The sequence below is a fragment of the Juglans regia genome, chromosome 3, assembly GCF_001411555.2.
Source record: "Juglans regia cultivar Chandler chromosome 3, Walnut 2.0, whole genome shotgun sequence".
NCBI classification, from domain to species: domain Eukaryota; kingdom Viridiplantae; phylum Streptophyta; class Magnoliopsida; order Fagales; family Juglandaceae; genus Juglans; species Juglans regia.
In genome coordinates this window covers 4,006,503-4,023,607 of record NC_049903.1, presented here as the reverse complement: position 1 = coordinate 4,023,607, position 17,105 = coordinate 4,006,503, and the positions used below count along the sequence as shown (strand labels likewise).

At 37.2% G+C, this 17,105-nt stretch overlaps 3 protein-coding genes and 1 pseudogene across 3 annotated transcripts; 3 read left to right on the top strand and 1 right to left on the bottom strand.

Annotated features, from left to right (window-relative positions):
• Window positions 1-709: 709 nt before the first annotated feature.
• Window positions 710-1,704, top strand: LOC108988398. Its single transcript, XM_018961649.2, has 2 exons — window positions 710-1,186; window positions 1,282-1,704. Exons 1-2 carry the CDS (start codon window positions 710-712, stop codon window positions 1,702-1,704), a joined length of 900 nt encoding a protein of 299 aa, XP_018817194.2.
• Window positions 1,705-2,935: 1,231 nt separating this feature from the next.
• On the bottom strand, window positions 2,936-5,124 carry LOC108988394 (lycopene beta cyclase, chloroplastic/chromoplastic). The gene is made up of 2 exons (XM_018961643.2): window positions 4,992-5,124; window positions 2,936-4,768 (listed from the first exon to the last, which is right to left on the bottom strand). Exon 2 carries the CDS (start codon window positions 4,654-4,656, stop codon window positions 3,142-3,144), a length of 1,515 nt encoding a protein of 504 aa, XP_018817188.1. The 5' UTR covers window positions 4,657-4,768; window positions 4,992-5,124; the 3' UTR covers window positions 2,936-3,141.
• Window positions 5,125-6,984: 1,860 nt separating this feature from the next.
• On the top strand, window positions 6,985-10,541 carry LOC108988396 (ganglioside-induced differentiation-associated protein 2). The gene is made up of 3 exons (XM_018961648.2): window positions 6,985-7,304; window positions 8,539-8,803; window positions 9,800-10,541. Exons 1-3 carry the CDS (start codon window positions 7,064-7,066, stop codon window positions 10,032-10,034), a joined length of 741 nt encoding a protein of 246 aa, XP_018817193.1. The 5' UTR covers window positions 6,985-7,063; the 3' UTR covers window positions 10,035-10,541.
• LOC108988386 lies at window positions 10,249-14,403 on the top strand (annotated as a pseudogene).
• The last annotated feature ends 2,702 nt before the right edge of the window (window positions 14,404-17,105 follow it).

The following is a 17,105-nucleotide window of genomic DNA, read 5'->3' as shown; positions in this document are numbered from 1 at the left end:
TTATTATTCAGTTTTTTTTTTAAATTTAATTAAAAATTTCAGAATATGATCTTCTTGTATAATTTCAATCAACTAACCTACTAGGCAGCCATGGAAACTGAATTTATGTTGAGCTTTATTAATCTCTCAAGTCAGGTATCCAATTTACTTTATTGATACTCTTACATCTCATCTACTTTTACTTTATTACTCAACTATTATTATTTTTTCTTTTTTCTATTTGAATCTAGATTAAGAATATTAAAATATGACTTTCTTGTATAATCTTGAAGACAATAAATTTAATTAATTAACGTAATCATATAATTTAATTAAAAATAAATTTAATTTTATAAAATTTGACATTCTTTTACTCTTTGAGTCAATTTTTATAAAATCGAATTTATTTTAAATTAATTTACATGATTATATTGGTTGATTGAATTTATTTTCTTTTAGGTTATGCAAGAATGTCATATTCTGGGATTCTTAATCCAAATTCAAGTAGAAAAAAGAAAAAAATAATAGTTGAGTAATATAGCAGAAATAAATGAGATGTAAGAGTATCAATAAAGTAAATTGGATACCTGACTTGGGAAATTAATAAAGCTCAACATAAATTAAGTTTCCACTTTCCATGGCTGCCCAGTACGTATAAAGTTTACTACCGGAATGTTGAAGTTCCCATAACAACTAGTTCCCATAGCAAATAATTCACTTGTTTGCCAGAATGAGTGCTAAAGATCAAATAATTATACCCATTGAATCTCCGAGGAAGATGACAACAGATCCCCATGACGTGATCCCACCAAAAACTGATGAAACAAGCGGAAGCAGTGTCGATATCCTTGACGAGTTAAAGAAGAGCAAGTCGGAGAAATTTTCGAATTCAAATGAAGCCCAGATCAAAACTAGTCTCAAAACACAGGAGGTTCCATTGTTGCTGAGAGATCACAAGAATTTCAAGAAGTATTTTAAGCCAAGGGTGCTATCACTCGGTCCTATCCATCATGGTAAGGATCAGTACCGGTTTGGAGAGGAATTAAAGCTCAGATTAGCGAAAAAATTCGTCACGGAAAGTGGAATGAGCGCTGAAAGTTTTTGCGACATGATTGCGAAGGAGATCAAGCAACTAAAGAAGTGCTTCGATGAGAAGGTGATCGACCATTATGACAACGTCACCCTCGCCTGGATGCTATTCGTGGACGTGTGTGTGCGACATTACAATTCATTCACTGTGCAGATAAAGAGAAATTCAAGGAACTGAATATTAAGAACGATCAAGTGGCCTTTGGGCAACAGGATCTGTTCTTGTTGGAGAACCAACTTCCTTATCAACTCCTCAAGGATTTAATGAATTTGAGCGTGAATAAAGAGTTGGCGACGTCTATAAAAAATTTCATATATTCTAATAATATGATACAAGGTCACAATGAAGCTGGTGAGAATGACCCCATCCATCTTCTCGACCTCCTACGGACAAGCCTTCTAGACGGTTCCATGCCATCCAGTCAAGATGACAATAATAAGCATGAGTCGAATCGCAACGTGCGGGAACTTAGAGCAGCAGGGATCCATTTAAGGCCTAGCAAAACTGGTTTATTGAGAAACGTATCTTTTAGTGAACTGTTCAATTTCTTTCCCGGATACCTTCAGCTTCCTCCCATAAGAGTTGATGACTCCACGGTTACCAAGTTCTTCAACTTGATAGCCTACGAGATGTGACCGGATTTCAAAAATGACTTCGGGATCAGCTCTTACATATCCTTGCTTGATTCACTCATTGATCATCCCGACGACGTTAAGGAGCTGAGAAAAGCGCGCATACTCCACAACTTCCTGGGCAGCGACGAAGAAGTGGCTCAACTCTTCAATAAGATAGGCACCGACTTGGTGCCATATCAAGCAACATATGCCAACGTCAGAGTTACTACTATACTAAGTGGAAGACCTGGATTGCTGAAGCCATTCACGACCATTTCAGCAGCCCCTGGACGTTTCTGGCTTTCTTAGCCGCAGTAATAGGACTTGGTCTAACTGCCATACAGACGTGGTACACAGTTCCATAGTGGTAACTCCCCCACTGGAGTTCTGCACTCCTCGCGAGTGCAAATATAAAGGTCCTCTCAGGTACATCCTCAACCCATGGAAAGCTGTAAGTCAGTCTACAAATAATTTGGAGTGTGTTTATGATATGTCTTAATTGATGTGATGTGTGCGAAACTAACGTATGTGCCAGATTTTAAATGTGAGGTTTAAATAAAAGTGAGTGGTGGGATTACTTCTGTCTCTCTAGTGCACCGTCATTAGATTGCAAATGGATGAATTTTCACCAGAGGTGCCAGTTTAAAAAGCATAAATAGTCCAACCAAGATACCATCAAGATTTTGAATGTGCATCATAAATGATTTCCCACATGTACATGGACTATTCGATGTATTATAAATTATATGTTTCAGTCATGTCTATCTTGCGAAGAAAGAGAGAAATTATTCACAAAAACGACTGCTTTCATCCTCATTCGCAAATCTCTCCATGCATCCCAAGCCTATATCAGCCGAGCAGCAAGCCGTATTTCCTGTACTCTCATTATCTTACACATGCTAAACCTACTCAATTACAAAATTTTCTTAATCTAAGGTATGATGCCCAGCCTTTCTTGTCTATAGGCTATAGCCCACTCTCCTAAGAAACGGACTCTGGTCATCTTCCTATCTTGTCGGGAAAAAGATTATTGCAGATGAAGTTCTTCTATGTTGGTAAAAGCAGTCACGTTTAATGACTTGATGACATTGCTGTCACTAAAATAATCTGAAAGGTCAAACAGCACAACAGTCCTTTTATTCTTATCAAGCCAGATGAGTAGCCAAAAGACAAATGAATATAGCTTCTAATACTGTACATGAACATATTAAACATAAACATATTTGCCTGCGTGTATGGATCCACTAAAAAATAAATAGACATCCCAGACTTTTGAGAACTCCTCTCACAAAGAATCACCACTCCAGGAAGAAATGCATGTAATGAGTAATTGCATGGCAATTATTTCATATGGATTTATTGTACAGAAAATTATTAGCAACAGTAAGTAAAACTTCAAGTAGTGGCTATGTCAAAACAATAAGCATAAAACACACGGGTATCCAATTCCCAGTCAACTTAATTTCTGTCCTGTATCAAGTTGTTGATCATGTTTACCAAAGGAACAGTTCCCTTTGCCATAATCTCTATTCTAGAAGTATTAGAAGCATGAGAGAACAGGGAAAGCCCAAAAAATAGAAGCTCGGGAAGAAACAGTCGAGATGACAAGAATCCATGCCAATAGCGAGGTTCTAGATCAAAAAAAGCATCAAAAAACCTCCTTGTACCTGGTAAGTCGAGCTTCAAAAGAATATCCATACCAAAACAGAAGAACTCCCTTTGTCTCCTCCTCTCTATGGGCCACAAGTCTTTCCAAACTTCTGAAGACAATTCATTGCACGAAAAGTTTCTATCAGAACCAAGGTATCGAACTATGGAATTTGCAACAATTGGAGCTGCTGCTAGAGTCCTTGCTACCATATACCCAGTTGAGGGGTGCACCATCCCGGCAGTACCACCAATTCCAACAACTCTTTGGGGGAGCACTGGAAGGGGCCCACCCATCGGAATGACACAATGCTCATCTTCCTCAATGCTTTTCACTTTTATGCCCAGGTGCCTCAATCTTGCCACCATTCTTTCTTGGATATCTTCCATTGGAATTCCAGGTCGAGCTACCAGGGAAGTTTCTTCAAGAAATATCCTGTTGGCCGAAAAAGGCATTGCATATAGGAAGGTGGGGATCTTACTGTTTCCCTCTTTAAGCTTTATATCATTGTTCAGATGTGAATCTCTCCAGTCCATAAAAACCATTTTATCCACATCAAACGGGTGTTCTTCAACCTCAGCCAAAATCCCATAAGCCACTTGGTATCCAGGGTTATAGGGTTTATCATACTGAACGAGGCATCTCGAAAAGCCAGTGGCATCAAGAACCACAGCAGCCTGAACTGTGACACCATCATTGCAAATCAACAAAGACTTGGACTCCTCGTGGATAACCTTGATAACTTTAGCTTGGTGAAACTTGACACCATTTAATATGCATTTTTGCAGCATTTTTGACTTCAGCTGCTTCCTATTAACCCTTCCATAAGGTCTGCCAAGGTCTTTCTTTGATTGATCATCAATGAACACAACAGCACCAGACCAGGTAGTGTCAAGACAATCAAGCAAGTCCATGGCCTCAAATTCATCCACCCAAACACCATAATTATTGGGCCAAATTAATTTAGGAGACGGGTCAATCGCACAAACTGAAAGCCCTGCCTCAGAGACTTGCTGCGCAACAGCCAGACCTGCAGGACCACCTCCCACAACTGCTAAGTCCACCACAAGACCCTTTGATGGGTCGTACATAGGAAGCTCAAAGTCAAGATTCTCCTTCTTAGTTTCTGGAACAAGCTCCAAAAGAGCACCAGTACTAGCCTTAACAAAACCATTTCTAACCAGTTTCAGATGAGACTTCTTGGGACCAAATCTAAACTCCTGGTTTTGAAGTTTTGAAGAGCTTGAATTACTCATTTTTTCAGGAAACCCATGAAGTGGGTGCAAAAATCCAAGTTTGTTAGGTGTTTTGAGTAACGTATCCATGTAACTCAAATATGGGTTTAAGATATCTGCCTAAAATCTTGATTTGGTCACCACAAAATCCAGAAAAGGCGATATGAGTCCGAGCAACACCTCCAATTCAAATTCTCAACTCCTGAACCCACACAATTACGAGTTAGTCTAAACTGAAACTCAGAGTATCATCAACTGGCGGCAAGAACTCGAGCATAAAAAACAGGAAAACTGAGAAACTGAAACGAGTCCACAAACTTTTCAGAAGAATCTACGGATTCCTATACAAAGAACAACAAGTTCCACAAAGAAATACAAGAATTGAAAGCAATTCACGGATGCAACAGATACAGATGATGACTTACCACGAAGTAGAGAGAGATAGAGAGAGAGAGAGAGGCATTTTGGAAGCCCAACTTTCTGAAGCAAAGGTGCTCTTCGAGAGATTTTGTAATGGTAAAGCATGTGTGGCCTGTCCTCGACGACAACGTAGGTGGGTCTACCCGGATAACAATTGAAAAATGGGTTCTAGACATAAACCTCGTGTAAACCACTAAAAAATAATTTTATTCATTTATTTTTATATTTTATAAAATATGAAATATAAAGATAAATAAATAAAATCATATATTTTTAAAGTAACATGTAGAGTGTGATATTTTTGTGTAATACTTCTCTTAACAATTTGAGTCCATTTTCCAACTAAAACTTTTGGGATTTTGATCTGCTTGTCGTTTGCTCCTGAACTTCTTTTCTCGATTAATCAATCCCTGAGAGCATTAAGGTTCCAAATTTAATCATCTCGCGTGAGAGCCATTGACAAGGGGTGTACAAATTATGTTAATAGGTTGTATTTATATCGTATTAAGGTATGTATATTATATTATATGAATTAATCTGAACACGACCCGTTAAACTTATCGTGTTAAAATTTCAAACCCTAACACAACCTATTAACATAACAGATCGTGTCATGTCAATTCGTTTTGACTCATTAGTAAATATTACGAAATAGGTTAACATGACCCAACTCGTTTATGTAAATGGGTTGAATAAATTTGAAATTAACCCGTTTGATCTAATTAAATTTAGCATAATTTTATATAAATGTTCAAATCACAATATCTATAAAAAAAATATAAAACTAACTACAAGTTCAAAATTACAATCCAAACAATAAAAATATCGAAATTAAAAATCTAACAATTTCACATTTAAGTATAAGAGTATAATTGTAACTTTAATTTTATTAACAAGTCAAAACGAATTGACATGTTATCAACCTGTTAAGTAATTTTATCTTAACGGGTTAATCCGTTTTAATTCGAACCCGTTAAGACAAAACTCAAATCCGTTATTATCGTATCGTGTTCATATTGGATTAACGGATCGTACCACATATTACCACTCCGTCTATTATACTGTTTACGCTATCATAAAGCCTCGTAAAACCAAAACCTTAAAGTAACATCTCTCTCTTCTCCTTCTTTCCCCTTTTGATCCATGGTTTTCATGTTTTTTTTGTATTTTTTGGGATTACATTCTTTTGATTTGGAAGTTGACAATTCTTAAGGTTTTTTTCAATCATGTTGGGAGCTATTCGCTCGTATTCTTGAAAATTAATTTTTTTAAGAAATGAAAAAAGTGTATATTAATAAGTTTTTAAAAAAATATAATTTCAATAGATCTCTTATTTTGTTAAATTTTATTTTAATAAGGTATAGTTTGAATACTGAGAATTATTATAATACTTAATTATTATTCATTATTTTATTATTAATTTTTACATATTTTTTATTATTATTTAATATTTTATTATTATTTTTTTACTACTATTTAAAGAATACCAAAAATTACTTTACTACCCAAAAATAACCTAAAACTATATCAAAAATATTTTTCAATCAAAATATATTTTTAATAAATTGGATTGCTTTCACAAAATAACACGGAAACTAATCTACGTTATTTTATTTTAATTGATAGATATATATTTATTAAAAAAATAAAAATTCGTACAACAATATAGACAATATGTCAACTGAGCAATGTTATTCATTATCTCAATTTTTATTATTTTATTATTATTTTATGATGTGATATTAGATGATTAAAAATTATTTATTAATTTTACTTTTAAATTTATCATTTAATACTATATTATAAAATAATAAAAAAAAATTATAAAAAAATAAATAATAAATAGATTTTTTATTCCAATAACCTTCTCTCAATTATTGAGGGTATATATGCTCATGAGTCATGAAGCTTGCGATCATAGGATGTGGTGAAGTACACACGACTATCTTGACCGTTGCTTGTTTCCGCCAATCAAAAGCGTCCATCTTGTTCCACGCACCCCCATCCCCATCCAACTTTCCACCACGCGAAAGGGGGAATAGAAAACCAAAGAGCGAGAAAGTGTGAGAAAACAGAGATGGCAGCCTCATCGGACGAATTCTCGGTGGTGGTGCTGGCCTCGGATCTGGGCATAGACGCCCGTCCCTTCTTGTCTCACCAAGAAGGAGAAGAGGAGCAAGAGAACTGGCACGATTGCTCTCAGTATCTCTCTCCCGACGAAGACTTCTCCGATCTCGACCTCCTCCAGTTCTTTCGCCTCCAAGGCTCCGACAAGCATGGGAGCCGAATTTATCGTATTGTCGGAAAGTACTTTCCCGGTAAACATACTGACCTGGATCTCTCTCGATTGATGCTTCGTCTCGACTCTCTAAAATCGATTTGGTTTTTTCTGTACGATATTAAATTCTTATTGGCTTTCTTTTAGTGATTGTTATGAGTTTTATTATTTTGAGCTATTTGGAATTTGGATTTGGTTCTTTCTGAAATAACATCGGTATTTTTATTTTTCCTCTGTGGCCTAAATTGAGATTTGAGTATTATCATCAACAATTTGATCTGTTCTGGCATCCGGGTTAAGTTGGTTGTATATCAACAATTTAAGCTTATTGGAAACATTATGAGCTTATGGGAAACATATATACTTGTGAAGGACTTGAGAAATCACCTAGTATTTGTGACATTGGAAAATCTTCCGTGTAATGGTTTATATGTTATTGGCAGAAGCTGGTACCTGAATTCATACTTTTTTTTACTCGTTCATGGAAACAACTATTATTGTGTTTTGCAACGTTAAGAAGAACTGGCACATAGAGGTTGGAGGAACTGGCACTTTTTATTTTATTTTTATTTTATTTTTTTATGTCGGGAAACCTCTCCAATGCAGGGCCTTTCGGACCCACCCCTGCAGAGTAAACTCTAGTCCCGTGCATTACACCCTCGAAAGTTTTCCTACACGGAATTGGTTAAATCGCTTGCTTTTCACCAGGGGTTGTGGCTCCAAAGGATTGTTTGCACCCATGAAGTGTTAAACCTTGGACCTTGAAGGGAGTGATACCCCAAGACCAAGGCCCTCACCACTTGGGCTAACCCCTTGGGGTTAACTGGCACTTTTTATCATTCCTGACTAATCATATTAGGTGCAACCTCTTTGACTCCTGACACATAGAGGTTGGAGGAACTGGCACTTCTTCATATCTAGTGGTTATCAGTGATTACTTTCCTCAAATTTGTACTAAGTTATTCCTATGTAGCTTTAGTTTTGATACATCCACTCTAATTTTATCAGCTAAATTATTTTGTCGATAAATATGGACATAATGGAAGAGTATATTTGATGTTTCAGTGGTGTACATTTTTTCATTGAAAAGGAAATCACGTGATACGGTTCTTTGTGCTTGAAATCAATTGTATTTGGAATGATGCAAGTGAGGATCTTCTCCTTCTTTAGTATAAACTAAAATGTCTCTTATTTCAGTAATTTTTTGTTCCTGTTGTTGGTTATTCTTTATTTTGATACACTTATGAGCTACTGCTTTCATTTATGATATGCAGCTCCAGTTGTGAGTGGGGAGCGATTGAAGAAGTACATTTTCCACAAAATATGCAGTGAATTGTCAGAAGGGCCATTTTGCATTGTTTACCTGCATAGCGCCGTGCAGAAGGAGGACAACTCCCCTGGAATCACCATCTTGAGGTGGATTTATGAAGAACTTCCATCAGATATCAAGGACAGGCTTCAAGCTCTTTACTTTGTTCACCCTGGGCTTCGTTCGAGGCTTGTCTTTGCCACTCTTGGCCGATTATTCCTAAGTGGAGAGTGAGTGATTTTGTTTTATACTTGAAAAGTTTAAAATTACTTACCAAAAGTAATACCATGAAATTATAAATCATGTTTTGGAGTACAACCTTATTTTACAAGTTATAAGAATCAATTTGACCATGCTATTCAGAGACTCCTGCATTGCACTCAAGTTCTCAGTAGGATATGTTTTTAAATGACTAGGAATAGGGACTCCTGATCGCCATTAGTCTTAAGTATGCAACATGCTTATTTTTTATGTGACCATGCTAGATTTACAAGTTGCCCAGGCATCAGTGTTGCCATGGTCATACATATTCAGTAGGCAGGCATCATGCTAAAGATTATGAATGAAGTATGTTCTAAGATAGATATTTTTGTCATTCCTATCCGTATAAAGGTCTCTGAAATTTATGCATTACCTGAATGCAAATACTTCTGTTCATTTGTTTTTTTATGCACTCAGATCAAAGAACTACAAGTCAACGTAACCAATGCAATTTTGTAGAGAACAAGAGTCCTGGAAAGTTGGGTGGGCTGTAATTAGTAACAATAAGATATGGAAAGTTGGAGGACATATGCTCTGACTTGGCCATTAGAAGTTTTTGTGGCCACTAGAGTTCATTTTAGGCTTTTTACTCATCAAAGAATTGACATTTTCGAACTCTGTCTGTAACTCACTATAGGCTCGAGAAACAAAGAGAAGATGTGTATATCAAGCAACAAGAAGAAGGAAAAGGAACTCCCGCACAAAGTTGGTTTTTTTTTATAAGTACAAAGTTTAAATTAAATTAAAACAAAGTTGATTTAAAAAGACGCCTTAAGGCGTAGACTTAAATTTTAGCATGTAGTCAGGCCATGAATATTTTTCTGATTGGTAGTTTAATATGAGAATTGAGCACAAATTATTGTAGACTTTTCAATTACTACTATGCGATCAGTGATTTATTCATGATGATTTAACACAATTTTTTGTTGTATTTTTTTTTTTGAAATTCTCTATTCTTCTTGTAGCTTATATTGGAAAATCAAGTACGTAAGTCGCCTGCAGTACCTTTGGGATGATATAAAGAAGGGAGAGGTTGAGATTCCTGATTTTGTGAAAGAGCACGATGATGTACTCGAGCATAGACCACTAACAGACTATGGCATTGAACCAGACTCTTTACACTTGAGTGAAGTGCCTTCCACGGCCTACTCATTTGGGAGGTATGAAGAGAGATGGCAATCGAGGGAGTATATGTCGTAGCTCAGCTGTTGGTGCAGGGTTAAGTTTTTGCTAATTTTATATACATATGCAAGCTATCTGTACAGTATCATCTTCATGTGGTATGGTGCACCTCGGACAAAATTTGCCATCCAAATAAATACCTAGAAATTTCCCACCAGCTTGAGACGGATTATCTGGAAACCCAAGCTTCCCTTATTGTAACCCAAATTACAGGTGGGCTCTTTACAGTTTAATGGAGAAACTTGATGATTCAGACGATGAAATTTTCTACTCAGCAGAGGAAGAACCTGGACTAGAGGTTGAAGAGCCTAGGATCCTTGTAGCATAATTATTACGTTGTTGAAGGGAGGTGTCTGTTCTCAGTGTTCTTGGGACAGTTGTACCTAGAAAATTTGCCATATTAATACTTTTCGTAATGGCAGAGATCATGAGAAGTTCCAATGTTGTCATATTACGCAGTGTTTTATTGTATTGGATAGATGTGGGAAAAGAGATTTAGTAATTAAGAGAAATGATATTTACAGTCGTGGAATGTTGATGCGCAATCTTTTTAGAAAAAAGTGAGTAAATACAAGATACATGATAAAAATTTAAATTTTTTAATAATGGATCTAACTATTTTATAAAAGGATTGTACTGTATTTTATATTCTACCGACTGTATTTAGCATTATTTAGAATTAATTGATGTCTTGTCTGAGCTGGATTCTTTCAATTGAAGGAATAAATGCTTGCCTAGGGTGATGGAGATAACCTGCATCTTCTTTCTGATAAAAAAATCACTGGAGATGTTTGGATTCGAAGATGACTTGAGATGAGTTGAGATGATTTGTGAATAGTAATGAGATGAGTTGTGAATAGTAGTGAGATTTGTGAGTTAAAGTTGCTGAATAGTAATGAATAATAGTAAAATGAGTTGAGATGAGCTGAGATGACTTGCGAATCCAAACCACGTTTCTTTTCCAAACATCACTAGAGACTTTCAGCATAATTATCCACGTGCAAAAATGTATTCTTTTTCATTTTTCTCTCGAGCACCATTTCTATATTCGAAATTATCTATAACTATTAGAAAATTTCTATTCAGCAATTACATGCCATATATCTGTTTTTATTTTTTATATATATATATATTTTTTCTTGAGCAGGTGTTTGGTGTGTAGCTGGTAGAATAACTCTAACTATTATGCTTGGTGAGAAAGATGGGCCCAAGCCCAACTCAATTGTGGGTAACAGAAATAAAGGGGCCTTCCAACTGGCCCAAACACACATCATTCCCCTCCCCTATTTATTCAAACCAGTTTTGTGTCGTTGTAAACGTGTAACGCCTACGTGGAGGGTACCGAAGAACTCCAACACTTTGAAAGTTGAAAAGTCAAACCCCCCAGCCCACACCTACGCATTCATTCATTTCATTCAAATATGCTGAGAGCCCTCACTTTTTAGACGCTCGCTCCCCTCACTCCTCCACCTTCCCCCAACACCCTCTTAAGCCCCCCCTCCTCACGCCCTCCCTCCACCAACTCTCCCTCCGCCAGTGACGCCGACCTCTGCAAGTACCTCGGTTACGCTGCAATGCTCCTCTTCTGCGGTGCCGCCACCTACTGCTCCTTCCCCTTCCCCTTCCCCGACAGCGCCAAGCACAAGAAGGCTCAGATCTTCCGCTACACTCCTTTGCCCGATGACCTCCACACCGTCTCCAACTGGAGCGGAACCCACGAGGCCCAGACCCGAGTCTTCCACTAGCCCGAGAACCTCCAGCAGTTGGAGGATGTCGTCAAGGAGGCCCATCAGAAGAAAACCCGCATTCGTCCGGTGGGGTCGGGCCTGCCTCCCAACGGTATTGGGCTTTCAAGGGCCGGGATGGTGAATTTGGCGCTGATGGATAGTGTTTTGGTGGTGGATAAGGAAAGGAAGACGGCGAGGGTTGAGGCCGGGACAAGGGTTCAGCAATTGGTGGATGGTATCAAAGACGATGGCCTTGCGTTGCAGAATTTCGCCTCTATTAGGGAGCAGCAGATTGGTGGCATTGTGCAGGTGGGCTTGCCTTGACCAGTCTTTCTTTTTCTCTCTTCGGATATTGACCGTTAATCTAATGGCAGCTTCCGGAATTTCATTTGGACTTTTTAATGAAATTCTTAATACTTACTCAAAAAAAAAAAAAAAGGCTGGAAAAGTGCTGCAATATACACGTACCGATATGATATTTCATTAAACGTGTGAGAATAATCTCTCGTGTGAGGAGCATTAACTATATTGGAGCGCATGAGAGAGCCTGGGGATTGGGGAAGAGAGCTACGAAAGAACTGATAAGCCTGTAACTTAAAAACACGATAAGCTGTGTGGTATACATGACTAGCTCTGGTTCTGATGATTGTTCACGAGTATAATGGATTATGAACTATAGCTGATAAAGACTCTGATGCTTTCTGTCGCCATCCAAGAATCTACTTTTTCTTGTGCTCCACACATGAGAGTTCGAAACTTATGAGCCGTTATAAGTTGTAATTTGTCAGTCTGTTAGTCTAATGGTGGTCGAGAATGTACACTTTCATGATATTTCCGGTTCTTAAACTGGGAAAAAGGACAAACATAAGAATAAAAAAGGTGGGTGAATGCAGTATTTAGTTGACAAGTAAGTCGGCAGAGCATCTTGGTCTAATCTATATATGCATCTTTTGGTTAATAGTTTGGTTCTAAGCTTTTTTTTAACACTCATATATCGTTAGGTTGGTGCCCTCGTTATTTAAAGGTGGGTGAATAGTTGACAAGTAAGTCAGTAAAATTTTATTGATAGTAAAGACATAGCCCAAGTACACCGGGAGTATATATCGAACATGCCTAATTACAACTAAGCACTGGTGAGAGATACAAGCAGTAGTCGAGAGATATGTTGGAAGAGTGATAAGGTTTCTGTCATATTGAGAAGAAATCAGAATTGCTAAAAATGCTCATTCGGATGCGTACATGCTACCTCATCCTGTGTTTAAATTTTTCTTGACGATGTATCAGAAACTGCTTACCTTGTGTCACTGTCTGATTATGACGTGGGATTAGGATGTAAACTAAAATGAAATCAGTCTATAACTTCTTATCTAGCTTACCCAGTAGGGTTGATAAGTATTTAAGAAGTCATGAAAAAATGAAGAATGTATTCAAATGATATAATAAGATTGCCATGTTATTTTTTGTTTCTTGGCTTGGAAAAATACTGAGGTAAGATTTTTGTGCAAGCTCTGCTCTGCTTGTTTAATTTTGCATTCAGACATGCCAATCACTATCTGAACTAGAGTAGCTTAGGTCGTTTTCCAGCTCTGTTGGTTCATCTGTTATGAAAGATATTTACCTAAACCTATTGCATTTTTTTACTCATAAAAATAAAAAATAAAAACTCTCTTTTTTTTCTCTATTGTTATTGACATGTTTGCATTGTTATTGTGTTGACTAATTTATTTTAATCAATCGATTGCTTATATTAGTTACCTGCAGAAAATTTAAAACTGGATCTCCGGACAGCTATGATCCAGACATAAATGAGCTATCATTTACAGAGTTGAGAGATAAATTACTTGCCCTGGATCCTCTCAACAAAGACGATGTCATTAAGGTCAATCAAGCTGAGGCTGAGTTCTGGAGGAAGTCAAGAGGGATACAGAGTGGGATGGAGTGATGAAATATTGGACTTTGATTGTGGTGGCCAACAGTGGGTTTCTGAGACATGTTTCCCTGCAGGAACGCTAGCCAAGCCAAGCATGAAAGACCTTGAATATACATTGAAGAGCTGAAGCAGCTCATTAAGAAGGAAGAGATACCTGCACCTGCTCCAATAGAGCAACGCTGGACAGCTCGCACCAGGAGTGCCATGAATCCTGCTTCAAGCTCAGTAGATGATGATATTTTCTCATGGGTAGTTTCACTTACATCTTTCCTTTTTCTACTTTCATTCCTTTCTTGATTTTTGAATGTTAGCCTCATTTTAGTAAGGAAGTAGTGGGAGAGATCTATTGCCAAGTGAAGATGTGTACTTGGGTAGTCGAAGGTATTGAACATGACATAATTTAGAAACATGGCTTCCAGGGACAACTCTACATGTTATTGAAATTTATGATTTTAATCTTGTTTGACAGAATGGTGTGAAAGTATTTATAAAAAGAAATATTCATGTTTACTTTTTGCTTGTGGATCAGGTTGGTATAATCATGTACCTTCCCACAATGGACGCCTGCCAGAGAAAGGAAATAACAGAGGAGTTCTTCCATTACCGTCATCTGACCCAGTCACGGTTGTGGGATCAATATTTTGCTTATGAACATTGGGCTTAGATTGAGGTACTAATTCAATCTTGGAAAAACTGCTCTATTCATGTCTTCATAAGTTTTAAATCATGAGATGTCATTGTGTGGTATCTTGGAATGCATAGAAACTTTCTGGCTTAAATTTATTTGGAACCTTTTGATATTCCACATTTCCTCAAAATTCATTTTAGTTTCTACATCTTAGTTAATTCTAATAAATCAGTTTTTGTTTTTGTTTTAAAAGGGATTTGTTAAATTGAAAACTGTATATAAATCCTTTGCTACTCATCACACGACACCTATTTTAATTTTTTTTGGTTTTATTCCTTCTAAACTAATTGAGTTCTTCTACCTCATCATCCATACACCCCACATTTGATAAGGGAAAAAAAATCATGTGTGGTATGTGGTGTGGGGATGATGAGTAGAATTTTTCAATTCCTTTATCTTGTTTGGAACATGTCTAGAACTACCACCCCCTAAAACCGTAACCCCTCCCCCCAATGGTCCTCAAAAAACAAAAAAATGCCAAGCAGTCACAATACCTTTGAGTAGCTCATCAATCTGATTTTTCAGAGGATTTTGTACTGATTTAACCTTGGCGGATTGACTGTCAAATAAGTGTTACATTAAAAGCATTTCCTTCTCTTTTTTTTTTATCATATAAACACTCACATGCGGGTCCGCTTGACAAAGAAGAGCTGTAGCTCTCCAAGCAAGATTGAGGAAGCGTTTTCCTGTGGACTCATACAACAACGCTCGAAGGGAATTGGACCCTAACAGGATCCTTCTAATAACAAACTGGAGAAGCTGTTCCAATAATCAGATACCATCTGAGAAGCATCTTCGTTGGTTAGTCACTCATCTATAAGTGCTTTTATAATTCCATTGCATGGAGTTTTTCTTTCTTTTGTCTACTCACTGATGCGAGGATCTTTAGCGCACATATATTTCCCGTACATTAATATGAGGAAATGTAAATTAGTAAGTGGAGTCAGAAAAGTCAGTGAGTATTAACTGTTCTGAAGGGAGGGTGAGATTTTTTTAATAAATTGTTTGGCTACTTGCAGCAAGTATGCATTTACCAAGTGTATATGTATATGTATGTATGTCGTATGATGGGACTGTAGGGATTCTCCATGAAACATATGCCTCTTGTGCTTTGTCAAGTGATGGCCTTTGTATGCGTGTTAATCACTGATTTGTTTTTTTTTATATATGCATTTAGTCTTTTGGCCAAATTATCAGGTGATATGGGTGAAAAAGGCCTTTTAGGAAATAAGTTGCTACGTTCGAATCTATTGTGGAGCAATAACAATAACTCTTTACCTTGTGAACGGGGTCTTGTTCTGCAGTACTACGGCCTTTTCCAATTAGAGGGTTTGCTCAAATCTCTCGAAGTCGTTCTTTAATTTGTGCCAGAAAAAGGGGTCGAGTGGTCCATTTGAGCATCATGACTTATGAGAGAGCCAGCTCTGGATGTATCACCATTTTATACTCTTTTATCTTTTATGTTACTTTTCCACACGTCTTCGGATCATGTATCTCGTTAGGCTTTAAATTAATGGCTGCATTTGTAAATTGGATTTCAAATGCACAGCATCCCTAAATCATCTTTGACAGACCAAATTTATACCATTCGACTTGTTAAAAAGAAATCATTAATTTATTGAAATGTTAAAAAGAAATCATGCAATCGGAAGAATTTGCTGTGGCAATGGCAATCAAGTAGCAGAATTATGATACTATGCTGGTCGTAATTGATATATGTATTACAACATGATACTAGCTCGCACAGAGAATAGCTGTACTAGACTAGTTGGAAATCCACCGATCGACAACAAACGAACCCAAGAAGGAATAATAAAAAGGGGGAAAGATCGATGATGGTGTACACTACTACTCAATACAGCAGCTGTTAAGCTTAATTCCGAGCCCCATCGTTTTCAAGATGATGGATTAGACGCATGCTTCGCAAAGCCAACAGCAGCACAAAGCGAAAAGGCTGCACCAATAAGAAGCAGGCAAAGGAATTAAAGAACATTAGTTGCATGATGAAGGAAAGAGCAGGTCGGACTTCATGTATTCTACTTCCCCTTCCTAATTCTGATCAGAACTCTTTTATCTTTTTCTATGAAATTCAAATATATATAGTCAGGAGAATCAGCTTATATTCTTCCTCTTACTAAGATTGCTATGAAGGAATTTCATGGCTTACCATCCCTCTATGAAGCCCCTATCTCCTTTCTTCTTGTCACGACTGCAGCATTTCTTCTTCTCCGTCGGGGGGTTCTCAGTCGGGTATCCTTTCAATTCGAAAGAACAAACATAAAACAGTGAGTTCTATATATTGTATCCTTTCAGAAGCAATAAGCAAATTAAGAGACAGGAAGAGAGATTAGGAAATAATAACCTCTAGGTGGAGGAGGCTGGTTTTCCTGTGCAGAAGACTTCATTTTGGAAGGGAAACAGAAACAGCAGCTAGCTAGCTTGTGCCTTTTAGTCACTGTCTTGTATTAGTCTTTTTATGATCATGTGGTGCTCTAATTGTATTCTCCCTGCCATAGTATATATATACACACTAACCCGTAACCCTCCCTACATGGAAATGGGGGAATGGAATATAACAATTGGCAGATGAGGCTTCCATCTTTTTTGGGTCGGCAATAAACAAAAACACAGTCCACTCAGCTGCATGGTGAACGCGGTATTGCATGCATGCATGCATGTATGCAAGCAAGCGTGAGTTGAGATCGAGAGTAGAATAGCATTAATATTCTTTTGCTTAATCTTTT

Bases quoted from the DNA above. Each gene is read 5' to 3' on its own strand.
- LOC108988398 (XM_018961649.2), top strand. From the start codon at position 710: ATGAGTGCTAAAGATCAAATAATTATACCCATTGAATCTCCGAGGAAG. The intron at 1,187-1,281 runs GTGTGTGTGCGA...TTTGGGCAACAG, and splicing joins CCTGGATGCTATTCGTGGAC to GATCTGTTCTTGTTGGAGAA.
- LOC108988394 (XM_018961643.2), bottom strand. From the start codon at position 4,656: ATGGATACGTTACTCAAAACACCTAACAAACTTGGATTTTTGCACCCA.
- LOC108988396 (XM_018961648.2), top strand. From the start codon at position 7,064: ATGGCAGCCTCATCGGACGAATTCTCGGTGGTGGTGCTGGCCTCGGAT. The intron at 7,305-8,538 runs GTAAACATACTG...TATGATATGCAG, and splicing joins TGTCGGAAAGTACTTTCCCG to CTCCAGTTGTGAGTGGGGAG. The intron at 8,804-9,799 runs GTGAGTGATTTT...TTCTTCTTGTAG, and splicing joins CGATTATTCCTAAGTGGAGA to CTTATATTGGAAAATCAAGT.